Source organism: Equus przewalskii, unplaced genomic scaffold (genome assembly GCF_037783145.1).
Source record: "Equus przewalskii isolate Varuska unplaced genomic scaffold, EquPr2 contig_R1908, whole genome shotgun sequence".
Lineage (NCBI taxonomy): Eukaryota > Metazoa > Chordata > Mammalia > Perissodactyla > Equidae > Equus > Equus przewalskii.
The window spans coordinates 88973-114370 of record NW_027228508.1 but is presented as its reverse complement, the minus strand read 5'-3'; the positions used below and the strand labels follow the sequence as shown (position 1 = coordinate 114370).

General features: G+C 43.0%; 1 protein-coding gene across 1 annotated transcript in view; it reads right to left on the bottom strand.

Annotated features, from left to right (window-relative positions):
* Positions 1–14965: 14965 nt before the first annotated feature.
* LOC103544518 (solute carrier family 28 member 3) overlaps positions 14966–25398 on the bottom strand; it is a 62121-nt gene continuing 51688 nt past the window's right edge. Inside the window, exons 16-19 of the mRNA XM_070606958.1 lie at positions 21138–21219; positions 20311–20409; positions 19961–20081; positions 14966–19194 (exon numbers count right to left, since the gene is read on the bottom strand). Coding sequence (XP_070463059.1) covers positions 19068–19194; positions 19961–20081; positions 20311–20409; positions 21138–21219 — 429 coding nt within the window. The 3' untranslated portion in view covers positions 14966–19067. The remainder of the gene's footprint in view (positions 19195–19960; positions 20082–20310; positions 20410–21137; positions 21220–25398) is intronic.

Here is a 25398-nt window from a genome sequence, read left to right as displayed (position 1 = left end):
ATCTGCCTTGACCACCCACCTTATTGCTGAGAGTTGATGCTGGAGGCTTTCCAGACACAACTCTACCCTCATGTGACCAAGGTCTACACCCACGGTCGATATTTGGCAGAACATGCTGAAGCTCTGAAGGCGAGCCCAGGAGAAGAGTGAATGTTGGAGCTGCTGCAGCATCTCGGACGAACAGGCAGCTTCCCAAAGTGGCTGCTTTGGGGCCCACGGGGCTCACTGGGATGTGTGAGCTCTGGTTGTGTCTCCTTAAAATCAGACACCTTACGTGACAGTCACACCTTGTGAGACGGCGCTCAGGGTCTCCAGAGTCCCGGGAGAGGTATTTTGTTCTTTTGCCTGAGTCTCATTCAGTCTCCTGTCGCAGTTGAGTGGCTGTGTCCTGCCAGGTTCTGTTCCAGGTTCTAGAGAGACTTCCCCTGGATCACCGTTTGGGATTTTTATTTTTTACTTTGGGGGCTTTACTATCCTAGTAGTCACGGTGCTTTTCAGACAGTTTTGTCCTAACCTCTGCTGACTCTCTCATGCAGAGTCCGCTGAGCTGCCAGAGTCACATGGCACGGCACTGGACTGGTATTTCTCTCCCAGTTAGTGGTTTTTCTATTCTATAGGGTAGAGGAAAATCAAGACTTTCCTGACACAGTTAAATAAAAGATCAACATTAGTTCAAACTATCCTGAAAGTCAGATAACAAAAGTTCAGGTCTCAGTTCTGAAGTGATTCTCTGTGTTACCTTGGGAAAGTTCATTAACTCCTGGCGATACTAGTTTCTTCCTCGGGAAAATGAGGGCATGAAAGTAGCTGATCTCCCATTACCATTGACCCTAAAACAATACATGTTCCTGCAAAACTTTGTATATCATTAGGCTATTATTTAAATTATTCTATAATCCTTAAACATTCACTTTTGTAGAGAGTGAAAGAAGACAGCTCAGAAACACCTAGGTTGGTCAGAAAATCCAGGTTTTAAAATGATTACAGTAATTGAGTTATATAGAAATAATTTAGATTTAACTACTCTTTTCAGATATTTTAATTTTTATAAGAAAATATTATAGTAAGAGGGTTCTGGGAATTCTCGAGGCTGTTCCCTAAACACCTAAAGCTTCTCGATTTCTTTCTACATTTGAAAATTGGGATTCATGCAAACAGAAGTAGTCATTGTGTTCGAATAAGCTTGTGCTCACCTTGAGGTTCCCTTTGGTGTGTGAAGATTGAGGAGGTGCCCATTTCACTGTCTTGAATAAGAGACAGAGAGCGGTAGGCAGAGGAATGGCATCTGCAGAACTTTGGGCACTAACTTAGGTTTAGGATTGGTAGGAATGTCTCAGTTTGTGGTCTCAGCGTCAGACATCATCAGCGCCCTGGCCTGATTTGCTCCAGCATGAAGTTTGGGCTTGAGCATCCTTGCTGGTGACCTCCTGCCCCCTTGTGGCCAATTGTGTACTTCAGTGTTGTGCATTGTCCCTAGGTGCACAGGCCACCCTAGACTGAGCCTGAGCGGAGAAGCAACACGTGGCAGGCTTTTCCAGGCTTCGGGAGTCCAAGCACAGTTCTGTGGGTTCTGTTCATTATTTACAGAGTCTTCCATTGATCATCAAATGTTTGTGTTGCATCCCAGCTGCAAAGGAGAGTCAGCAATCCTCTCATTCTTTCAGAGCGCTCTCCTGCTGAGGGGCTGGCAGAAATGGGAAAGGTTAAGTGCTGGCAATGTGCGATCTTGGTTCTGCTCCTAAATCAATTCTTGCCTCAGGTAAGCCCCAGGTTCTTCCTGGGTCTGCAGATTAAACTGTTCATCCTTGGGAAGATAGACTCGCCCCTCTGTCCTCCACTAACAGCGTTTTACCCAGGTTACCACATGTCTGTTACTGCTTATCACAGCGTCTGGATGTGGTAGGTACTATTTTTATCCTCATTTTGTAGATTTCTGAGGTTCAGAGTAGCTAATCAAGGGCACTCAGGTGATACACGGTAGAACGATCTACCCTGGTGTGGGTTGACATTTTTAAAAAATACCATTATTACCATCATTATGCGTGCTGTTGAGATTATTGCCAATGGCAGGCCAAAATTTTCTATTTCCTAAATGGAAGAGAAGAGCAACTTCTTGGAGAGACATATCCAGATTGATTTAAGGGTTATTTGCATTGCTATTAATGATGTTCTCTAATCTTCTCATTTTCCCATTTGCTGCACAGTTTCAAATGCAGCTGATCCTAATTAGAGATCCTATTTGTGGACATATATGGAATTTGTGAATTCCGTATATAAAGAAAAGATGACTTTGGACCATTGAGGGGCAACAGCTAGACCAGAGTGATAAAGTGTTGAGACTTTGGTCTGCAGTTAGGTAAATGGGAAGGTTAATTTAAATTAAAGGGAGAAGAAGAGGTGTTCAGTGACCCTCTCTAAGGGATAAAGAGGACTTCATGTTGTGTCCTGTGTCAGTGAGACTTGAGTTACTCGGAATGACTGGGTCTCCCGAAGGCATATCCTCATCTGTATTTTACAAAGTAAGTGCAGTATTTGCATCATGAAAATAACTAATGTTTGGGGTAGAAACAGCCAAACAAAAAACAATGTATCCTTGTTTTATCAAAGCCAATACTGGGTTTCAGGGAAACAAACAAAACCCAGCTATAAATTATAAGGGACCATGTTGGATGCAAATATGTAATCCTCTGGTTTAGGCAGCGCACATTCACCACTCATTTCCCACGCACTGCTCTCACAAATGGTCCCTTCAATAGGGTAAATCCAGAAAGAGACCCAGGGTTGATCAGCAAGTCTGTGGAGGGCGAGATCCTGCTTGAAATGCTATAGAATCAACGGTGCAGGCATGAGGACCCATCGGTAAGCATCTCACTAGGGATTCTGACTACGTGTTCCTGTGGCTTCAGGGGTGCCTGCCTTGCTGCCCCGGCACAGGAATACTGTGCTGGAAACCACTGGGGTTTCCTCTGTGAGATATAAATTGCTGACATTCACCACTTGGTGTTCACAGCTGGGACACATGACCTATATGTTAAATACTTATATTTTTGCTCCCTGTGTTTTATGGGTAAATAGGTGTCTTACATAGTTGAATTTTATTCGCTGTCTACCTGTATTGTATATTCGGAGATATGTAGGGACTAGAAGTGGAAAAATCAAACACTGAGTTCCTCCCCCAGTGCACACACATACACACAACATACACACGACAATTTTTAATAGGTTTGAAATAACTTATAAAATGTAAATTCAAATAACTTCAAGGATGTATTGAAGGAGAAAACAAGTCCTAAAAAGAAAGGTTGAATGGGCTGGTGAAAGCGAGAACGGGTGAATTCGACTCATTTCTCGTGGATGGTGTTGGTGCTGGTGGTGGACAAGTTGGATATGGGTTCAGTGTATAGCAATTTGAGTTTTTAAACTATCTTCTTATTCTTGAACCAGTTGCCGCTCTAAGTCCTGCCTAACTAGTGTGTGTGAGGATGGGAAAGGAAGCAGTCAATCAGTGGACCACAGCCATGGGTCACTCAACGACGGGGATACGTTCTGAGAAATGTGTCTTTAGTTGATTTTGTTGTCGTGCGAACATCGTAGAGGTACTTACACAAACCTAGATGGTGTAGCCTACTACACACCTCGGTCATATGGTGCTAATATTATGGGACCGCTATCACACATGTGGTCCATCACTGACTGAAACATTGTTGTGTGGCACATAACTGTAATTGTATGTGCTATATTTTTATACAACTGGCAGTGCAGTAAGTTTGTTTACAACAGCATCACCACAAACACGTGAGTAAGGCTTTGCATTATGATGTTATGACAGCTATGATGTCAGCAGGCAACAGGAAGTTTTTAGCTCCATTATAATCTCATGGAACTACCATTGTATATGAGATTTGTTGTTGACCTAAACGTCATTATGTGGCACATAACTGTACATTAAACTAGTAGACAAGACAATTTCAAATCATCAACACTCTGATTCTCCAAGCCTACATATATATATATATATATATATATATTATTTTTTTTTTTAAAGATTGGCCCTGAGCTAACATCTGTTTCCAATGTTCCTCTTTTTTGTTTTTCTTCTCCCCAAAGCCCCCAAGTACATAGTTGTAGGTCCTTCTAGTTATGCTTTATGGGACGCCACCTCAGCATGGCTTCATGAGTGGTGCTAGGTCCATGCCCAGGATCCCAACCAGTGAAACCCTGGGCCACTGAAGCAGAGCACGCGAACTTAACCACTCGGCCACAGGTCCAGCCCCTCTCCCTGCCTATATTGAAGAACATCGTGAAACCCATTGTTTGTACTGTAAGGAAGTCGTTGCAGTTGTTGTTAATTGCATTACATCATGGATGTCCTCTTTATGAAGACTCAGGATAAATTAATTTGTTCTTAGCATCCGGAACAGATGTGTTTCACTTGGGCAGTTAAAAAAAACAAATCGTATGACACTACAAATTGTGTCCTTAAAATTTTTACTGTAGCATTAACCACTAGAAAGCTTGAAGCTAAATTTGCAACTTATTCATAGCAAATATATGATTTTATTCTATATATTTTTGTGTTAAGTTTATTACTGACTCTGTATATTTGTATCTTTTTTTTTCTCACTTACATTAGTTGTATGGATTAGGTTTGGCTATGAGGAGTGGAAAACCCAGAATACCAGTGGCTTAAACCAGATAGAGGCTTCATTTTCTCTCAGGTAAAATTCTAGGTAGGTGGTCCCATTTTGGAATGGCAGCTCCGTGGTCATCAGGAACCCAGACTTCTAATGTGTTCCTCTGCCATCCTCAACACACAGCTTCCAGCTCATGGTGCAAGATGGCTGCTTGAGCTCTCACCATCATGTCTGCATTCAAGTCACCAGGAAGAAGAATGGGAGAGAAGAGGGACATAACCAAGCCTCTCTTTGAAAATTACTTCTTATAAGTTGCATATACAACTTCCATTTACATCCCATTGACCAGACCTTACTCACATGACTACACCTAGCTATGAGGATGGCTTACAAATGTGAGTAGCTATGTATTTTAGCTAAAAATGAGGAGTCTTAATACTGTAGAGGAAGGGGAGATGGGCCATTTGGAAACAAGTAGCAGGCTGTGGTACATCTATTTGTAATTTAGATTATTTTATGGAACTTTGTGAACTATTTTAAATTCTGTCCATACTGGGGGAGGGGTGATTATAAGTAAATGAAGGAATAAATAAGTGTATATTCTTTGAAGCAGGATGGATCTTGTTATTCATTCTGTTTAACACGAGTCTGAATCTCAGAACGGGCTCTGATGCCACGGAGGTCTTAACCAGTCCCACCTTGGGATGCTCAGAGGTGGTTGTGGTGAGCTCGAGCTCTGCATCTCTGAAGCCTGAGGAGCAACATACACTCGCCGGGGCGGAGGCTTTGAGGGCGGATCCACTTTCCTTGATTTGAAGTGAATTTTCTATCAATGCAACATCTTAATACTGCTTCTCTCTGCCAATCAGGTTGGGCATTACATAAATTTTTGATAAAGAGGGGAAAATCATTATTATTCAGTGAATGCAATTTGCTTGGTAGACAAACCTCTCTCAAAGAATGCGGCTCTTGAGGTGCCACAGGGATGGAAGGATGTGACAAAAAGACCCGGAATAGAGAGAAGGCTGGGAGGTACTGGCTAGAACGGTTTGTCAGGAGACTTTATAGTTCTATAGCTCCACTAGAGCTGTACTTTCAAACTTCAGTTTGCCCAGGACCTTAGGGACGTGGTTGAAACTGCAGTGACCTGGGCCCCACCCCCGAGATTCTGATTCCATAGCTCAGGGAACAGCATTTTGACAGATACTGGACTAGAGGATGCTGATTGCCCAAAGATAAACATTTCAAAATGGAGTTAAACTTTCTTGTGAAGAAGAACATGAACAAGTTATTTCAAAAGAACTACAGAGTTTGCTTTGAATACTTAATTTTCCAGGTTTCTGAGGGTCCGGCAGTCTCCTCCCCATCACTCGCTTTTGTGAAGCAGGACCTCCGGCCAATAGTGCACAGCTGCCTTCCTGCCTAAATGTTAAGGATTTGAGGAGGCCTTTTAGCTGTCTGGCAGCTTGGTGCACCTGACATGCCAGGCACCAGGGGCCTGGAGAAACTACCCTTATGTCCCCGCTCACCATGGCAACCAGCGCACACTGGTCCCCATCCGTCAGTGTCCAGGCTGGCCCCCCTACAGGGTCGCCTGTGTCATGGCGACAGGAGAAGCTGTGATTGTCTTCCGAGTTCCAAGTGCCTGGAAACAGGGCTTCAGTCCCAGGCCCTGACTTCTCTGTGGTTTTCTGGGTGGGAAGCTGTGTGGACTCGGGGAGTTGGGGCCTGAGAGAAAGAGAATGATGGGGGCTCCTGGGACCTGAGTGATATTGGTGGCACATGTGTCAGTTGGAGCTGTCAGCTGGACCAACAGGAAATAAGAAGCACGGATCTGAGGGGAGGGGAGTGACTCCCAGTCACAGAGACAGCTTGATGTTTCTGCCTGGAGGGGAGTTACGAGGTCCTCACTCTACAGAAACATCAAGACAGGAAAATCCATCCTCCTTCGTCTGTGAGTGTCTATGGGGGTTACGGTAAAATGAGGGTTAGGAGAGTGGGCTGGTAGCCTTCAGTTTTCCCCAACATTTTACTATAAAAAATTTTCAAACATACACAACAAACTCGAGAGAAACACACTGCTTAGATTCTACTGTCAGCATTTTATTTTATCTGCTTTATCACATGCTGTCCATCTGTGTGTCCCTCTGTCCCTCCATGAATACATCTCATTTTTCTGGATACCTTTGGTTTTAATATTCTGATTGTTATTTCCCTCTTTCTTTCCTTCCAATTCTGGTGTTTATTACGCTCCTTTTATTTGTCCTCAGCCACCCGAAGCCATCGTCTTTAATGATTACAACAAAGAATGTGGTGATGATAACAATGAAAGTAGCTAACATTTAGAACACACATTACGTCACAGGCGCAGTGCTGGCCACTGTTGTGATGTTACCATCTCGTTACCTGTCAGAAGGAGGAGGAGGCAGGATTATCCCTCTTCTGATGGGAAGGAAACAGAGGCTCAGAGGCAAGCGGCTAAACTGGAGTTCAAGTCTGCTCTGATCTGACATTTCGCCTCCGCAGGCCAGTTTCAGGGGAATAACAGCCCAGAGATTCCCTTTCAAACTGGGTTAGTGAAAAAATCACTAAGATCATCTCAAATCCATTATGAAAATCATTGAGAACATCACTTTCTGCATGTAGAGAAGTCGTTAGTTCAGAGGGTAATGGAAAGGCTAATCCTTGAGCTGTCATTATCTGTGAACCCTCTGGGTACCTGCATTTCTTTGCCCAAGAGTGAAGTCGGCAGTATTCTCCTTCTCTTCATCATAATTGCTGAAATTTATGAGCCAAACATGCCACATTCATTTAATTCTTAAGGCTCATTCTCTGGAGTAGATATTATAATCTCCATTTTAGAGACTGTTGGGGAGGGAAAGGATATTTTTCTCTACCCTCTTAGGTTCCTGACTGGGACCCACAAATTAAACTGATAAGAGACAGAATAACAGAGAAAAGGTTTATTTTGCATGTATATGGGAACTTCACAAGAAAGAAGTAAAAACTCAAAGAAGTGATTAGACCCGGGGGCTTACATGCCGTTTTAACAAAGATTGATAAATTGTGACTTAGACACAATTAGACAAAGGAAAAGGGTAAATTGTAGGAAGCAAATTGGCAGTAATTGTGCTTTCAGTATCCTAGAGACACTAAATTGTGGTAAAGTAAATATGTGGGAGAAACTTTAGGAAGAGAATTACGCAGTAAGGTGTGTCATACAGACTCCAGTTGGTGCCTTCTCCTTTGATGAGTCATCTCCAGTGAGTAAGGGGGAGGGCAGAGAGCTAAGTGCTTTCAGCTCAAAACAGTCCTTACACCCAAGTGGCATTTTTTTGGAGTAGCACACTTTGATCTCCTCAAGATCAACCAATTGATCCTCAGTAGACAGACAGATAACACAACAGAAAGTCCACATACACCCCAATACATGAGGCTTTATTATGTGATAAAAGTGGCATCTCACATAAATGAGGAAAACAGAAATTACCAGTATTCAACAGGTGATGTTGGGACAGCTTCTATATGGCAAAAAACCGCTACAAAAAAGTAAAGACACAATGACAATATGGGTAAAATATTTTCAATTCTTATCACAGACAAAATGTTATGCTCCCCAATAGAAAAATGGCCCCTACAAATGTCTGAGGAAAAGACGACTTACCCAACAGAGAAATGAAGGATAGGAAGAGACGATTCCTAGAAGAAGAATGCACATGGCTCTTAAACACACAGAAGAATCCTCAGCCTCGTTAAACAAGAGAAATGAGAATTACAGCAACACTGAGAGACCATTTCCTTTGCATTTGTGAAATCCAAAAGTTTAGTGAAACAGTGCACTGTGTTTGGCTAGTGAGAATATCAATCAGTCAAATCTCCATGATGGACAATTTTTTAACATCTTCCAAAATCATAAATGTACATGGCCCACGTTTCAGCAATTCCATTTCTAGAAATCTCTCCTACAAGTATGCTCACACGTGTCTGCAGCGACATAGGTAGAGGCTATTTACTACAGCAATTGTTTTGTTTGTTTTACAAAACATGGGACACAACATAAATAGAAGAGTACAAAATAAACTATTGTAAATCCATATGATATGTACAGAAGAATGAAGTCTTTATGTAGTGATTTAGAAAAAGCCCTAGAATATACTATTAAGTGAAAAAGAGCCCAGATACAGAACAGTGTACAGTAGGCTGCCATTTGTGAACCATGAGTATAGGGAGTTGAGCCCCTCTCCCCACAAAGGGGAACCTGTCATGGAACCAGGTTCATTTTTGCCCACAGCCCAGAAAGCCAAACACCGAGATGATGAGATTGCAGCAGAGAAAGAGTTTACTGACAAGGCAGCCATGTGAAGAAGCGAGAGCACAAGCCTCACATCTGCTTCCCCAAAAGTAGAGACTCAGGGATATTTATGGGATAGGGGGCAAGTGGTCTGAGATGTGGAGAGAGGTGATTGGAGGTGAGGAGAGGTGAGGTAATTGATGATGTGACCAAGCATAGTCAGTCTTCATGCCTCTTCATAGGACCCATGTTCACAAAATAGCAGGGTTAGCATGATCTGAGGGTGGAGTTTTTAGCTTCCTGATGTCAAAAGGTCACTTATCGGATATCTGTGTGGGCCTGGTTGATGAGTTTGTGGTCTTAACCAGCCTGAAGTGGACAAGGAGTTCTAATTCCTGAAAAACAGCTCAAACACCCATTACCTTGGTGACCCAGGCTCCAGGGAGATGTTATCTGTGGAAAACTAGTGGGAGTCAGATAGCACATTGCCTAAACAGCACAGTTAACAATGGGTGGGTTAAACAGCTAAAAGCTACAATCAGTGATTACAAAAAGGAAAAAACTTTAGTACCTAGAAACTTAATCATCAATGGCTGTTTGCCGGTTTCAAACACATGGCTGCTCTCCTGGGCAACCTGAGGAGATGGGACACACAATTCTGGATCCTGCTTTTGCTGATGAAATTACTGGCCCTCCCTTGATGGGATGAACGGACTCAGTTCCTCAGGGGCCCATGCAGTGCTCACCCTTCCCCCGCTGTCAGCGCGCCCTGTATCCAACTGTGCTGATGGGGGCCATACTTTCTGATTCTCCGTGGACTAGGACTTCTTTCCTCCTGGACTGGGTCTAAGCATTCAGACTTACCTTTGTTTTATTCATATCAATGAATCTGTGTGGGCAGGATAAAAGCCCACTGAAGAAATAGAGAAATCATTTTAGTTTCAACTCTGGAACTAGACAATGCATCTTTAAGCAGATGAAGATAACCTGATATGTCATGCACCAAGGGTTTTTACAAAGCAAGTATATGAAATCCCACACAAGCCAAGGCTTGCTGTTGTGTTTTAACCACCTTCTTGATGGCCAGCAGAATCTAGGAGTTTGATCATAGGTAGACTGGCTTTGTGCTGGAGAAATGTCCATTCAAAGATGGATCATAGGCTTTGCCCTGAGGCTTAGCATAAGATAGGAAACATTCTGTTGGGAGATAAATCTCTATGTGTCTCTAACATTTTTGTCTATTTTACAAGGAACTAATCGTGAATTTGTGTAAAGATTTGGCTGCAAGAAAGTTTATTGCAATGTGTTAATAATCATGAAAAATGGGAAATGTCCATAACAGCCAACCATAGGAGACGGGATAAATTATGGTACAGTCACACACGGGACGCTCAGCAGCTGCTTAAACATGATGATGCAGAAGAATAGTTAACAACATGCAAACGTGTTCATGATATATTAAGGGGGGAAAAGCTGGCCTCAAAGTAAATCACAATAGTCACCTCATTTTAAATGTGTTATACACACACGCGTGCACACACACACATTGAATAGCTACACACCACAGATTGTTAGCGCTCATATTTTTGTGAGGGGATATGGGTAAAGTTTTTATTTTTTCAAGATTACGCATATTTTTCTACAACAAATACGACTGATTACCTTTGCAGTGAAGCATCTTATAAAAGCTGTTACCAGAAGGGTAGAGACAAGAACGCCTCTGAGCGCCTGTCCCGGTACAATCTCACCAGCCAACACAGGGAGCCTCCTCCAGAACCTGGACCCCTGCCTTGTCCTCCGAGGCCCACGCGGGCTCTGGTCAGTTGCTGGGGAAGCTCTCTGGGTCTGCCCTGTTCCTCACTATTGATGTCTGGACTGTGTCTATGCCATCCACCTGAGGAGAGACACTTGTAAAAACCTATAACCTCAGTAAAATTCCCCTCAAGCATGTTAGTGGTAAGAGGGGGGATGAAAATTAGGGTCTTTGCTATGCGCAAGTGCTTTTAAGAACTAGCCAACCTTTCCCGTAAATGGGGTTAAATTTATTGTAGCTCCTAAGTAACAAAGTTCCCAGCTGAGGATGCTTCTAGACCTTGCAAGTCTGTTATGATCAGAGCTCACCTTGCATGCACATCAGGCTTTCCTACACTGTGTTCAAACTACAAAGTGTTCTTTTTGCATTTCTTGTATTCTTTTAACTCATGTTCCTCCTCTATAGCCCTGTGGGGTCAAATGCTAATGTAACTCTTTTTTATTGGAGACTTAGAAAAGCCAAGTGATTTTCTCAGAACGCAGCACAGTGAAAGGACCATTATGTAGCGTGTGGGAGCAGGCTCATCAACGTGCTATTCAACCGAGAGTGGCCTGGTGTTCCCTTTGAGGCTCTGGCATCACTGATCTTCCAGTTTGTGGCCTGAAGCCAGTGATCTTGACAATCCCTGTGAAGAACAACATGTAAGTAAAGAGACTCGGCAAGATGACGAGGGAGAGAAAGGGCGGTAAGTAGCAGCCCCCATGAGGGCACCACGCCTTCTTCACGATCCAGTTTATATTTCCAAAGCTCGAAATATTCCGAAACACCCAAACAATGGTGTCAAATAGAAGCTTCTTTCAAAAACAAATATTCTGCAAAAACTGAACATACTCTAAAAGTCCTTCAAGAGTAGAATGGACTCATAAATGGTGGTTTCTTCATACAATGGGATAATACTCAGCAATATAAACAGAACGACCTACTGGATAAAACTTAAACACATTGCGCTGAGTGAGAAGATCGTGAGACAAGAAAGCACGTGTGACTCCATTTCTATGAAGTTCTCTCCGAACCATTTATCTGAACTGATCTCTGGGGAAAGAAAGTCAATCAGGATTACGTGGGAGGATGGGGGTGAGATAGCCTGGGAAGGGCGCAGGGGACTTCCTAAAATGATGGGAATGTGCTGCAGCTTGATTGGGGTGATGGTCACATGGGTGTGGACATTTGTCAAAACTCATCAAGCTGTATAGTTAAAATCTGTGCATTTACTGTGTATAAATTAAGCCTCAATGCAGAGTGTGTGTTGCAGTCTTTCTCTGTGAGGAGTTCTTCCACGTGCTCTACATGATTTAACTTATTTAATTCTCACAAAAATATAGGAGAGGAGATATGCTTATTTGCATTTTACAGATGGGGAGTCTGAGGCACAGACAGGTTGCATAAATATCTAAGGTGATGGAGCTGATGTTTAGGGCGAGAATTTGAACATTAACAGTTCAGCAACAGAGCTGGACTCTTAACTGCTGAGTTATACTTCCACACCTGCCAGAAGTAGCCACCAGCTTGTGGTCTTCTGTTTCCTGTTAAGAGCTTTTCCAAATGTTATAGGACAATTGTTCATATAAGCATAAAATTCTGGTTATTTAAAATATGCCCATTTATGTCGGATGTTGGGATGCTTTTAAAGATTCCATTTAGCTTCAGTGTAGACAATACTACTAAACTGCAGGCTGGCTTCATAGACGATCAGGAAGGCAAGTCTCTGGAATTGTGTTTGCTGATCACTGTATAACACAGTTAATGTTATAGACAAGCAAAATCACGTGCCTGAGGTTGCCAAGAAATGGAAGGTGGAAGTGATTGAGGCATTGGGCTGGAAAGAAGACTCATCCACTCCAGCTTGATAGCTGTAGCTTAGTGTATTGTTTATAAGATGGAGGGAAAAATTAATAGTGGCGCCAAAGTGTTAACAGTGGCCAACTACGGGGAATGAGATTGACGAGCGAGGAAATTTCCATTTTCTCAATTATACGCTTAGATATCATTTGCAATTTTTATTATGAGTGTGCATTTTAGATGAGATTTTTAAAAAGTTTTTAACAGTGAACTAAGTAACTATTTCTGCTTGTGTGAAGGCTGGCCATATTGCAATATTCACTCATCCATTCATTGAGTAAACAGTTACCGAATGTCTACCAGATGCCAGATCCTAGGTACTGGAGACACACAGGAATTAGTAGTCTAGCGGTGAGACAGATGTATGGACAATTACGAGAAGGAGGGAGGCGCTCTGCAGTTGAAGGGATTCAGATTAGACCCAGGGACTCTGCCCCAGCTCTGCTGTTAGCCATGGGTTTGGTGGCTCTACATGACTGGGGGGGTGAGAGGAGCTGAAGCATTTCTGAATGACCCAGGGTTCTACTATCCTCTTATTTCATGAATATTCCAGAAGCATGCCCAGAGCACGGAAGATGTAGGGCTGATTCTCCATGTTGACATGGCTTGTAAGACATCAGTTTTTTCCTAATACTAGTTTCTCATGGTAAAGCATTTGGGTGTCAGTTGCCCGAGGACCACATTTCAAGGTTGTCATCTGAGGGCTTTTCTCTGTTCCACAGCTACAGGCTGATCCCTAAAATCAGTCACTGTCTTTGCATTTTACAAAAGGCATAATGGGTAAGAGAGCTGGCTTGGTGCAGACTCTTTATTTACGCTCTAGAGTCTCTTGAAATGAAATTGCCAAGTAGCCCACTAATGAGCAGGGTTGAAAGCAGTCCCCCTACATCCAGGGGGCAGTCACAGTGCCTTTGTAATGTAAAGGAAAGGATAATTATTATCATAAGCTTGTGTTGTCTTTAGAGCTAGAAAAAGAATGGGTAAATACATTCTTTTTGCTTTAGCTTGAAAGAAAGGGTTTTTTTTGTTTGTTTTCATTGTTAAAGTAACAAGCTGTAAAAAGTAGCTTTTCTCAGGACCATATGGCTCATTAGCTCCCCGTGGTGCCCCTGTACCAGGCATTCCTTCCTTAAATCCTGTGCTCCTGCCTGTTTAAACATGCGTGGTTGCCTCCCTTCCCCTGCTCCAGTGCACTCGGGTAGTTTACCCCTTCCCGGCACACTGTCCTGCAGCACCTTCCTCATGAGCGTGCCTGATTCGGAATTGCTCTGTGATTGGAAGTCGGCCTCACTGGGCAAGTCCGCGTCTTCAGCTCTTTACAGTGGCCTACCAGCCTAGTTAGACTACAGAAATAGAGGAGCCATTAGTTGGAGGCATTTGCAAAATGGATGCATGTTGGTGATCTGTGTAGTTACAGAGACCTTCTCACTCAGATCGAACTGTGTGGATGTGCTGATTTGACCAATGGAAAAAAAATCAAAGAAAATTCTCCACATCCCATGACTCCAGTCTATTCTTGGCTGAGACCCTAAGGCCTGCAGGGTCAGCGAATTTGTTTATAACCATGGTTTCTGGATTGGGGAGAGAAATGCCATTTCCACCTCCCTCTCCTTTTGCAAACCAGTGGAGAACAACAAGGAGAACAGAAGCAGTAAAGAAACTTCCTTCTTCATTGAAATTTGGAAAAATTCGTATCTGGACCCATAATGCTGTGTTTGAAAAAGGGTTTTCAGATTAGTGGAAACTGTACCAGTGTGAATATAGACACAGAGAGAAGGCTGGGGGCTTCAAATTTCATGGGCAGACTAGACAAAGTACAGAATTCTTCAAAATAGATGTCACAGCCTTGGCTTTAAACATGGTCGGGGTGCATAGATGCTCAGCAACCTGCTGTCAGCCCTGATGACCTCAGATAACACCCAAGCAAACACACAGGAAACACATGCACACTCCATCTTTGCCATCCTAGGAGACGATGGGCGGGTGGGTGGAGGATGAACTCGGGGGAGCAAACAGCCCTCCACCTTCTGTGTCTGCTAGAGAAGAGTGAAGACATCACCACCACCAAAAACCTCCGTCAAGTGGTTTCACTGGGAGGAGGGAAATTTCCAGCCAGCCCAGAGCCACTCACAGCATTCACAGAGGATTGAGAAGGTTCTGGAGGCGACAACCCTAAAGTGCTCACCAGCTCACTCAACTGGTCCTTACCCTTACTATCTTTTCTCATATGGCTCAGGAATAGTAACCCCATCCTCGGCTCAAGGATGGACAATATTGAAGAAAGAAATCAGCATGGGACTTATGTGAACATGTTGCATTAAAAATATCAGACATACACACAGAGGTGGATGAATAAAACACATCTGAAAGGTTATATCACAAAGCAGATGAAAATTAAGAAAATATATTTTTCTAAAAAGCAATCTGGCAACATATATTAATACCAAATATACATACACTTTAATTCACCTACAAATTCACCTAGAATGATTATTCTATCAAATTTCACTGTCCAATATGGTAGCCACTGATACTTGAAATATGGAACTCTTTCATATATGGAACTGAGAACATAAAACTTTAATTTAAAAATGATACTCATTTCAGTTGGAAATAGAAGTTTCCACTGGAAAACTCTTAAGCATGTTTGGAACAACCTGGGTATGTAAATGTACTTTTCAACTACAAATTTTATGAAATCTAAATGTGGATCAAGTATTGCCAATGAAAATTTAGTGTCTCAAGAAATGCTTTAGGTATAAAATATACATTAGATTTTAACCACTTAATTCAATAAATAGAATGTAAAATATCTCATCAAAATAATATCTAGGATATATTGGGTTAAATATACTGTTAAAATCAACTTTACTAGTTTCTCTGAAGTTTTTTAATGTAGCTACTAGATAATTTTAAATTTACATGCAACTTGTACTATATTTCCATCAGACAGCACTGCTAAAGAAAATAAAAGCAGCAATATGTACAGCAAATGGACAAAAACTGTTCAAAGGAGCCCAAAAGCAAAACAAAAACAAACTGGAAAGAAAGTGGATGCTTGTGCCTAGAGGACCGGTTCATACATATACATACACGTCATGGGCTGTTATGAAGACTTTGAAAGTTTTGCCAGGGGACTTGACTATCCACACAGAATTGTTACAGAAGAAAAGTAAACTGCATAGAAATGTGAGTAATCCCAGGGCAGACGGTTGCCAACTGAACGATTGTTCCACTTATGATTTTTGACTTTACAATGGTGTGGAAGCGATATGCTTTCAGTAGAAACTGTACTTTGAATCTTAAGCTTTTCCAGGGCTAGCAATACTCTATACGGTACGACACTCTCTCGTGACGCTGGGCAGCGGCAGCTCCCAGTCAGCCCCACGATCACGAGGGTAAACCACCGATACACGTACGACCATTCTGCACCCATAAACCACTCTGTTCCTCACTTTCGGTACAGTATTCAACAAATTACATGAGATAGTCAACACTTTATTATAAAATAGGGTTTGTGTTAGGTGAGTTTTCCTGACTTTAGGCTAATGTAAGTGTTCTGAGTATGTTTAAGGTAGGCTGGGCTGTTATAATGTTTAGTAGGTTAGGAGCATTAAATGCAATTTTGACATGATATTTTCAACTAACAATGGGTTTATCAGGATATAACACCATTGTAAGTCAAGGAAGATCTATATTGTAAAACTACCATCCCAATCCTCAATAGATGGACATGTTTGTAAAATACGACCTGAACATGACAAAAAGGACAGGAAAAAGTATAGTGATGTTAAAAAGCATCAAGTTGTTTAACCTGGGTTACCTGTGTGTGGGGGGCCAGGGGCAGGAGAGAGGAGGAGGGAAGAAAGTAGAAAGACAATAAAATGTCTCTCTCCCTCCCATCCCCAGCATGTATATTGTCTCATTTGTGTAGAATTGTGCATGCATATACGTGCGTGCATGTACACACACACACACTAGCAGGAAGGGAAGGTCAGAGCTAGAACTATGTATAATAACTTGTAGGAATTTCCAAATTATATTGCCAAGTGAAAAGAAGTTGAAGGTCTTATGTAAAGAGGCTCATTCTATTTGTGTAGAAACAACAAATTCCCCATATTCTTATATGTGTTTAACACAGTGCGTATGCTGGTTAATTTTTAATAATCTCAAGGGTGTGGTACTGGAAAGACAGCTGAGGTGAACAGTGTGGAGAGAAAGATGTGTGTGTGTGTAATATCATCACTTTTTATTACAAATGGATATTACTTTTTGAATTTGAAAAAGAAGAAAACAACAACAAAGGGTGGTAATTAAGATTTCTTTGAAATAAAAAAAAGAGCTCAGAGCAGAGCTACAAACATCCAAGGAATAGTTATGGCAACAGGCAGAATTTGAAAATTAGTTGGCCAGAGAGGCCCACTACAAACAGCAAAGAGAGTCTCTCAGAAAGAGATTCTTAGGAATAAAACAGAGTAGAAAAATGCAGAGTTAAAAGGAGAAAAAAAAGTTAGAAAACTAATAGCGATAACAGACAAAGGAGATCCAACATGTGAATGACTGGCATCCCTGACACACTGTGCCACAGGCTTTTATGAAGGCTGACACCAGACACTGAGAACGGAGGGAAAGACAGGTAAATACATTTTCCTAAAACAAAGTCTAAATACTGAATGGACATAAAGAGCTCCAAGAAAAAAAATTCTTTTCTGCTTTTTCTCTCAAAGTCCCCCAAGTAGCTAGTTGTATATTTTAGTTGTGGGTCTTTCTAGTTGTGGCATGTGGGACGCTGCCTCAACATGGCCTGATGAGCGGTGCCATGTCTGCGCCCGGGATCTGAACCAGCGAAACCCCAGGCTGCCGAATCGGAGTGTGTGAACTTAACAACTCGGCCATGGGGCCGGCCCCTCCAAGAAAAATTTGATACAAATGATCAGTAAGTAGAAATATTCTAGTACATTGTACTTCAGAGATTGAGTCCTTTGGGCATTTAGCTTCCTCCTTCACCACCACCACCACCAAAAAAACAAACAAACAAAAAAAACAACCAACAGTTTACACATGGATTAAAAAAATTACTCTTGTGCATGAACAAAAAGGAAAACATATAAATTAATTCAGGTATTCCAAAACATTTTTCACATTCTTTCTTTTGTGTGCATCCCCCTTTAATCCAGTCATTGTGTGTGTGTTTTCTCAGAAAATGTGGTCTTTATGCTGTTAACGGCAATGATGATGAGCATTTCAGTAAAGAGCACCCCACCATTGTCTGTGGAAGGTTCTTGTTTGACATCCATCAAGCAAGTTTGATGCTGATGCTCTCCTGGTCAATGGAAGTATCAATGGAAGGTTTTCAGATCTCAATCAGGACTTAATTTTGTTCTTCAAGTGGTCCTTACATGGTTTTTTGACTAAAGAGTAGCACCATTTTCCAGTCTTGTAACCAGGAACGTAATCAAATTTGCACATGAATAGGCTTACAGTTATGCTCTATAACAGGTTGACTCCTCGAAGGCAGACATGGATATTATGTACCCATGTGGTACATCATATTATTTCTTCAAAATATTCGCTATCCCTCCCTACGACAGGATATATCTTCTATGGCCACTGACTCATGCTTGTCACATGACTATCCTTGGATAATGGAAGGTGGTGGAAGTGAAGGGTGTCACTTCCTAGCAGAAGTTTTAAGAGCCGTCACGTGGTCTTCATCTTTCTTTTTCCTCTCCTGTAAGACCAACGTGCCCCACATAGGGTCTGCTCCTTTAGCCTGGGTCCTGGAAATGAAGACAACATGGAGTATGGCCAAAATTGGCCCTCGTTAAACACAAAATATGATTGAAAAATAAACTTGTAAGCCACCAAGGTTTTTGAATTATTTGTTACTGCAGCACAGTTCAGCATAAGCTGACTCGAATAACTCTAAGATACATGGGATTTAAAACCTAGCTTTGGAATGGTCTAGGCGCTCTCCTGAAGGACTCCTGATTTCTGTGGGACTTCCTCAGGGCAGATGATGAGCGGGTGCTATGTGACTGGTCCTCCTCCACCTGAGATTCATGTTTAGGCTGTTTCAGCTCAGCCAGGGTGAAAGCAGAGACCTCGCATGAGATGATTTTAAAGTGGGTCACTCTGGATTACTTACAGACTCACACTGAGTATGGCTGAGTCACAGCCCAGTTGTTGTGAGCCATCATTTATACCTGAATGCTGGTTAAATGTCCTGAAATTCTAAGGTCAGAAGACATTTTGGGGACTGGAGACAACACCTCACTTGGGGACACTATAGTAGTTCTCAGCGGGGAAGGGGCTGAGGAGGGGAGGAAGTTGCTCTAGATCTGAAGGGTTCACTCCTGTTTTTCTTCTTTCCAGGTAAAGCTGACTCCATGATGGAAGTACCAATCTGTGGAGAATAGATTTTTCTTTTCTCCCCAAAGCAGAAAGTTCAGCATCTGTACTTAGAGTTCTGTTGGAGAAGTGGCTGAGCTCAGAGTTCGTCAGGGATCCAAGTGCAGTTCAGTGTTGATGGCTTCAGCAATTCACAGCAGGTCTTCAAAGAAGACAGGCTGTGGTTCCCTCCTGGGATGACCTCCCCGGGACCCACGGCAACAGTGCTGGTAGAAAGTAGAATGAAACAGTTAGCTGAGATTTAGAAGATGGGAAGGACAGATGAGCAGAAGATGACAGTTAAAAATAGCACAGGACAGGATGCTCATTTTCCCCCTCACACTCAGGTTACAGTGGGTTAAGGAAAGAGGCACCGAAGAAATAGTTTTGACTCTCAAAGCCTGTTTGGCCTCAAGGACTCCACCTATTTCCTCCAGAATAAACAAAGAAAGGATAGAACTAATCCTTATAAAACACTTGCACATTAAGAAGGGCAGATGGGGTGGGGATATTGATTTTGCAAATAGAAACTGAACAGGGAGGGGGTGGCCGGCATGGGGCACTGGCAGCCCCTCATCCACCATGGCCCGTCACCATCACCGTGTTGTCAGGACAGCCTGCATTGCTTGATCCCCTTGAAAGGGAGGCAGCACCTAGTAACTAGTACCAGCGTGTCCCCAAGCCCTGATTTTATATAACACTTAAAAAAGCAACAGTGCCTAACTTACACAGTGTCTGCAAGGTGTGAGCGAGCTAATTCACACCAAGTGCCTAACACAGCGGGGGCGTGTGAAATGCTTGAGTGACACTAGATGGCTATGGGTCCCAGTCTTAGCTGAGAAACGTCAAAATGAAAGGTGGTTAGAATTGCCACAGATCTTCTTATATTTAAATAAAGTAAGAGTTATGAAGTTTAAAAATAAGTAGAAGAGTTCTTTAGGTCTGATTTTTAAATTAATGATGGATATAAAGAGGTTATAGCAAATACAATACCTGCTCAGTAGGCTCTGGCAACAGGACACCATATCGGTTGTGTTTTGAGATAAGCTGGAGGCGAAGGCGTTCTCTAATGTGTGATGGCAGTTGATGTCTACAGGAGTGCTGGAGAGGATGCCTAGAAGTGGGACAGAGCACCACGGATTTTATTAATTCACGAGGTCACTGAAGTCTCCTTCTGTTCTCAGCTTCTCCACCACGCTCCATACATTTCACTTCACGACATGCTTAACACGGCCCTGCCTCTCAGCTCTCTGCACAGCATATGCTGCATGTACAGGTTAGAGGCACGGACCCCTGAGAGCTGTGGGCACAGGGACACAGGACACAAAGAACGGAAGCAGTACCTGCGATGCAGGCGGTCATGAAGCAGGCGACGGTCCCCGCAATCAGAGCTCTCACTGCCCCTGAGGCAATGTCACGCTTCCTGGAAGGAGCCATGGATGCTGGAAACATGGAAGCAGATATGAGGTTAATGTTGAGGCTTATTGATTAGAATTCCAAATTCCCAGCCTCTGAGCATTGTTCTGGGGCTGGAGTCTCAGATCAGCTGACTTTCCCTTTTTTTAAACTTAGCTTGGAAATCTAAGATTCATGAGCTTAGCGATGAGTTTCACATCCAGAGAAGTTCCCTGGTGTGGCAGGAAAAGAAGAGTGTCCACACCTACAGGCCCAGAGGCTTCCATTCTCTACAGAAGAAAAACATCCTAAGTTTCATCCAAAGGGTGCACACAGCATGTTGAGGGCACAGGAAGGCAAATGCATCGCAAGGGAGGATCCCAAACATCTGCAACTCATCTGTCACCATCCACGTCTGTGCCCATGGCAGACATCACTCACTAATCACAGCGTTTTCCCACTTAACTTCCATTGGACCTCAGAATCCTTCTCCACGTGGCTGTTATAAGTCTATTGGAATTGGCACGTGAAGTGAAAGCCTTGTGTCATCCCTGGCTGGAGAGGCACCTGTGCATTTGGGCAAATTCTTCCCGATGTTAGCTTGGGTCTACACAGGGAAACTACACTGCAGAGCAGGGATAACAAATAGACCCCAACGGATTTACTGCTCTTGCAGGGCCTTCTTTTCCCGACACGAATAACCTTACAGAGCAACATGCAGATCTGAAGCATGTTTACAGCACATCTGCTGTTGAAGAATATTCTTTTCACTTACTTAGTCCACCGATCACTATTCCTAGGGAACCGAAATTGGCAAAGCCACAGAGAGCGTAAGTAGCGATTGTCTCAGAACGAATCTGTAAATAAGCATAAAGACACAGATGCATACACGGTGTGACCAAGTTAGTAAATCTGACATCCTAACTGGGCTTCCTATTCTGATGATAGAATCAATACTGGCAAATAAGTGCACAGTGCACGGTGTCAAACACCTGTTGCTTCCTAGACTCTTTTTTCCATTTCCCCTTGAATTTGGATGGAGAGAAAGGGACTGTGTGGATTCAGAGACTCTCTACAAAGGACTTGGAATTGGTAATCTTGGCCTCTACAAATGCTACTTTCTGCTTAATGACAACTTTTAATATTCAGTGTGGCCTGGTCACATTGAATGTGCTACAATGTGCCAGGCACAGGACCAGCTGCTGAAAATACAAAATTATTCCCAGAAAATATTCACATTACACTTATTTGACAAAGACTTATTCAGAATGCATGAAGAACTGTTATAACTCAATAATAAGAAAAGTGACTAATAAATGAAGGGATTTCACAAAAGACATGCAAATGGCCAACAAGCACATGAGGTGATGTTTGACAGTGTTTGTCACCAGGGAAATGCAAGTTCAAACAATGAGATACCATTACACATCCACTAAAATAGCTATAAACTTGGGCAATACGAAGTATTGGCAAGAACATGGAGAAATTTGAACTCTGGTACATTTTTGGTGAGAGTGTAAACTGACAGCCCGTTCGTAAAACACAAACTTGACAGCTTCTTCTCAAGTTACCATCCACTGCCCGCATGACCCAGAAGTCCACTCCCAGGAATTTTCCCAGGAGAAATAAAGACCTATGCCCACAAATGCTTTCCATGAATATTTACAGCAGCTTTACTCCTAATAGTCCCACTCTGGAAATGACCCAAATGTTCTTCAACAGGCAAATGGATACACAAATTGTGGATATCCATAAAAGAGAATACTACTATGCAATAAAAAGTAAAAGAACTAATACATGCAACAACATGAATGGTAAGTGAGGCCATTCATAGGAAATTCTAGAAGAAGCACAGATAATCTATGGTGAAAGAAAGATCAGTGGCCGCCTGGGTGGGACTGGGGTGGGGTGGGGGTGGGGGCTGTTGACGACAACTGGCCATGAGGAAGATTTTCCAGGTGAGATGGAAATGTTCTATATCTGATCGTGGTCGTGGTTACACAGGTGAAACATTTGTCAAAACTCACATGTCCACCAAAAGTGAGCCTTTTTTATATGTAAATTATACTTGAGTAAAAATGATATAATGTAAAATGAATTATTATTATAATTATATTTTAAGATTGGCACCTGAGCTAATATCTAATCTTTCTTTTTCCTTCTTCTTCTTCTTCAAAGCCCCCCAGGACATAGTTGTATATTCTACATGTAGGTCCCTCTGGTTGTGCTATGTGGGATGCTGCCTCAGCATGGCCTAATGAGCGGTGCCATGTCTATGCCCAGGATCCAAACCAGCAAAACCCTGGGCCACTAAAGCAGAGTGCACGAACTCAACCACTGGGTAACGGGGCTGGCCCCCTGTACAATGGAAGCTCACAGCTATCACAGGAGTCCCTTTCCTTCTGGCCGTGGGGTGTGCTTGCCTTTCTTTGCTCCTCAGCTCTGACTAGCCCATAGGAACATGAGGTGCCCCTTGGAAGCAGGAGAACGGACTGTCCTCTCACAGGGCTGTGAGAGGATGGAAGGTGAATTCGTCCAAGTGTGAGCGTGGCCCTCTGCCTCTACTCTGAAGGCAAGAGGTGCTGCTCAGGGCAGATTGTTCTTTCTCAGGCTGAGGGACTGACTACAGAGGCTTGGAAGAGCCAGGGTACTTCACTGTTCACTGGAGGTATACCCAATCTGGCAAAGGCAACCTCACAATTGAGGCAACAATTATTTTCCCCCAAAATCCTGAAAATTCTATGATTTGGTTCAAGGGAAAAACCTGGTCAATGCTACATTCAAAACTGGAGGTGCCTTTTTTTTTCTTTTACTAACTGGATTTTTAAAGCCCACATTCAAGAGTCAAGTGGTCACAGTAAGTTTCTGTTGATAAGGTCCCTCTTCTTTCAATGGTTTCTGAGAACTCCTTTGGAAAATATTTCAAGTATTTGAGCAGTCCACTGTTTCTGGAATAGCTCATCCTCGTCCCCTGCTCTGTCTAGTGCTTTTCATTTAGTTCAATTGGCTTCAAAAACAGGCAACTTTTTAGGGGACCATCGGGAGGGAGAGGGCGTGAAGTGCTCGAGAGTCCTCTTTCTCCTTCTGGGGATCTGCGGAGGGCGCACACAGATGGGGCCACGTAGGGTTTTATAAGAAGAGGGAAAGGAGGCTGGGATGATTCCTCTTTGTCTTTGCCCAGAAATGTGCAAGACTACATGGTGGTAAGAAGTGCTGTAGGAAATTAAGAGAGCATCCTACAGCTCTCCTTGCACATGAGCAAAGATGCCATATGTACAGGGACGGTCACTGTAGCACTACTTCCAAAAGCAAAAAGTCGATAAGAGTGCTCATCAACAGGGGACTGGCTAAAATAGATTATGGTGTGCTTGCACATAGAATACGGTGTCACAGGCACTGGTACAGAAATGCATTTGAGTTGTTATTAAGAGAAAAGACCCAGGCTAAGAGCAGCAAGCATAATATGGCACAGGGAGAGGAGCTAGTGCCAGAGAAATAGGGAGGATGACTCACTTTTCCCTCTACACCTTTTTCTACCTTTTGAATTCTGTGCCATGAAATGTATTGCATGTAAACAAACAAACAAACATGCAAAGTACTATCATTAAGAAAGAGAAAATGGAGTAATATAAAGTACGACATACACGTTCTGACCTCTTACCTCAGATAGAAGTCAGCAGTGGCCCAATTCAATGGATAACACGGGGTTTTTGCCTATGGACCCAGATCTTACACTTCAGTCATGTGGTACCTTTTCCAGGAGACTACTGGGACACCGCCTCCAATTCTTTGTTGGTCAACAGAAATTGCAGGGACTCATCCCCATTTTGTTGATTAGAAATAAGAAATTGGGAAAACAAAATGCTTTTCCCATTGTGAGACAACAATAACAGAAGCCATTGAGGTCATATTCCTAAATGTCCTCTGTGCACCTGCCCCTGGGCGTGCCCACCCCCAACCCAAGTCAGCTCTACTGGCCTGTCTCTCTCCTCTTACTAACCTGCTCACAAACCTGCTCAGCACTGCCAGACCTGTGAGCTTGCTTTGCTCATTAACAAAAGTACTTTCTCCTGGCAACTGGCAGCTGGGAATGAAAAACATTTCACTTAATTGAGCCCACGGTTTACTTTTGGCAGGGAAGCAAGCTGCTTTGTGGTGGCCTCCAGACAATGAGGACATTTGGCCAAGTCCCACTGTGTGGTCAGCTGAAGAATGAACATTTGAGAAACAGGAGACCTACAGAGCCACTGTGCACATCAGACGCATGGGTCAAATGCCCTGATTAGAACATACAAATCAACACTCTCCTGGGGTGTGCTGTTATTTTGTGTAACACGTGGGAGTAAATGTGCATGTTTGGTCTTTGGGAGGCTGGAGAGTGGGGGCTGTTCAGAGGTGGGCCATCTCAGAAGCTTGGGCAGCATGTTTTCCCTCCCCTTTGATTTTATAGTCCAATATGTACCTAGGACATTAATTCCACATGGATTGTTTCCAGGAGTAATGGTGGTGGTCAGAAATGTTTACCATTTCCCTGGGAGTTTGTGTGTGTGACAATTCTGTTCTGTAGGAAAATAGAAGCTGGAGACTCAGCTGCAAATACGGCCCAAGGAAGAGCCTCACCCGAGCTCCCTTATCCCATCCAAGGCCAAGAGGACATGAGCATCTCCTTGCAGGCTATTGACCTGAAGTCCTGACATAGTTCTAGGGCGCTTGTCTCAAAGGTTCAGACCACAGACCCTGTGCTGCTTCTCTTCCCTCATCTACGTGGAGAGCAGCGATTATGTCTCACTACTTTGTTAGGATGTCCAGGCACTAGGTTGCATTTAGGCAGTTTCTCAGAGTCCATAGAATTCCTTAAGCTGAAAGGAAGAGAGCTTCCTGATCATTAGACTCTGAGCCCCACGAGGGCAGAGGCCTCATCACTTGTTCAATGCTGTGGCCTCAGTTCCTGGGTATGTTGCACACAGAAGGCACTCAATATTGTTGATGGATTGATTCCAGTCCAAGCTCATATGACTCCGGGTTTGGATCCACAG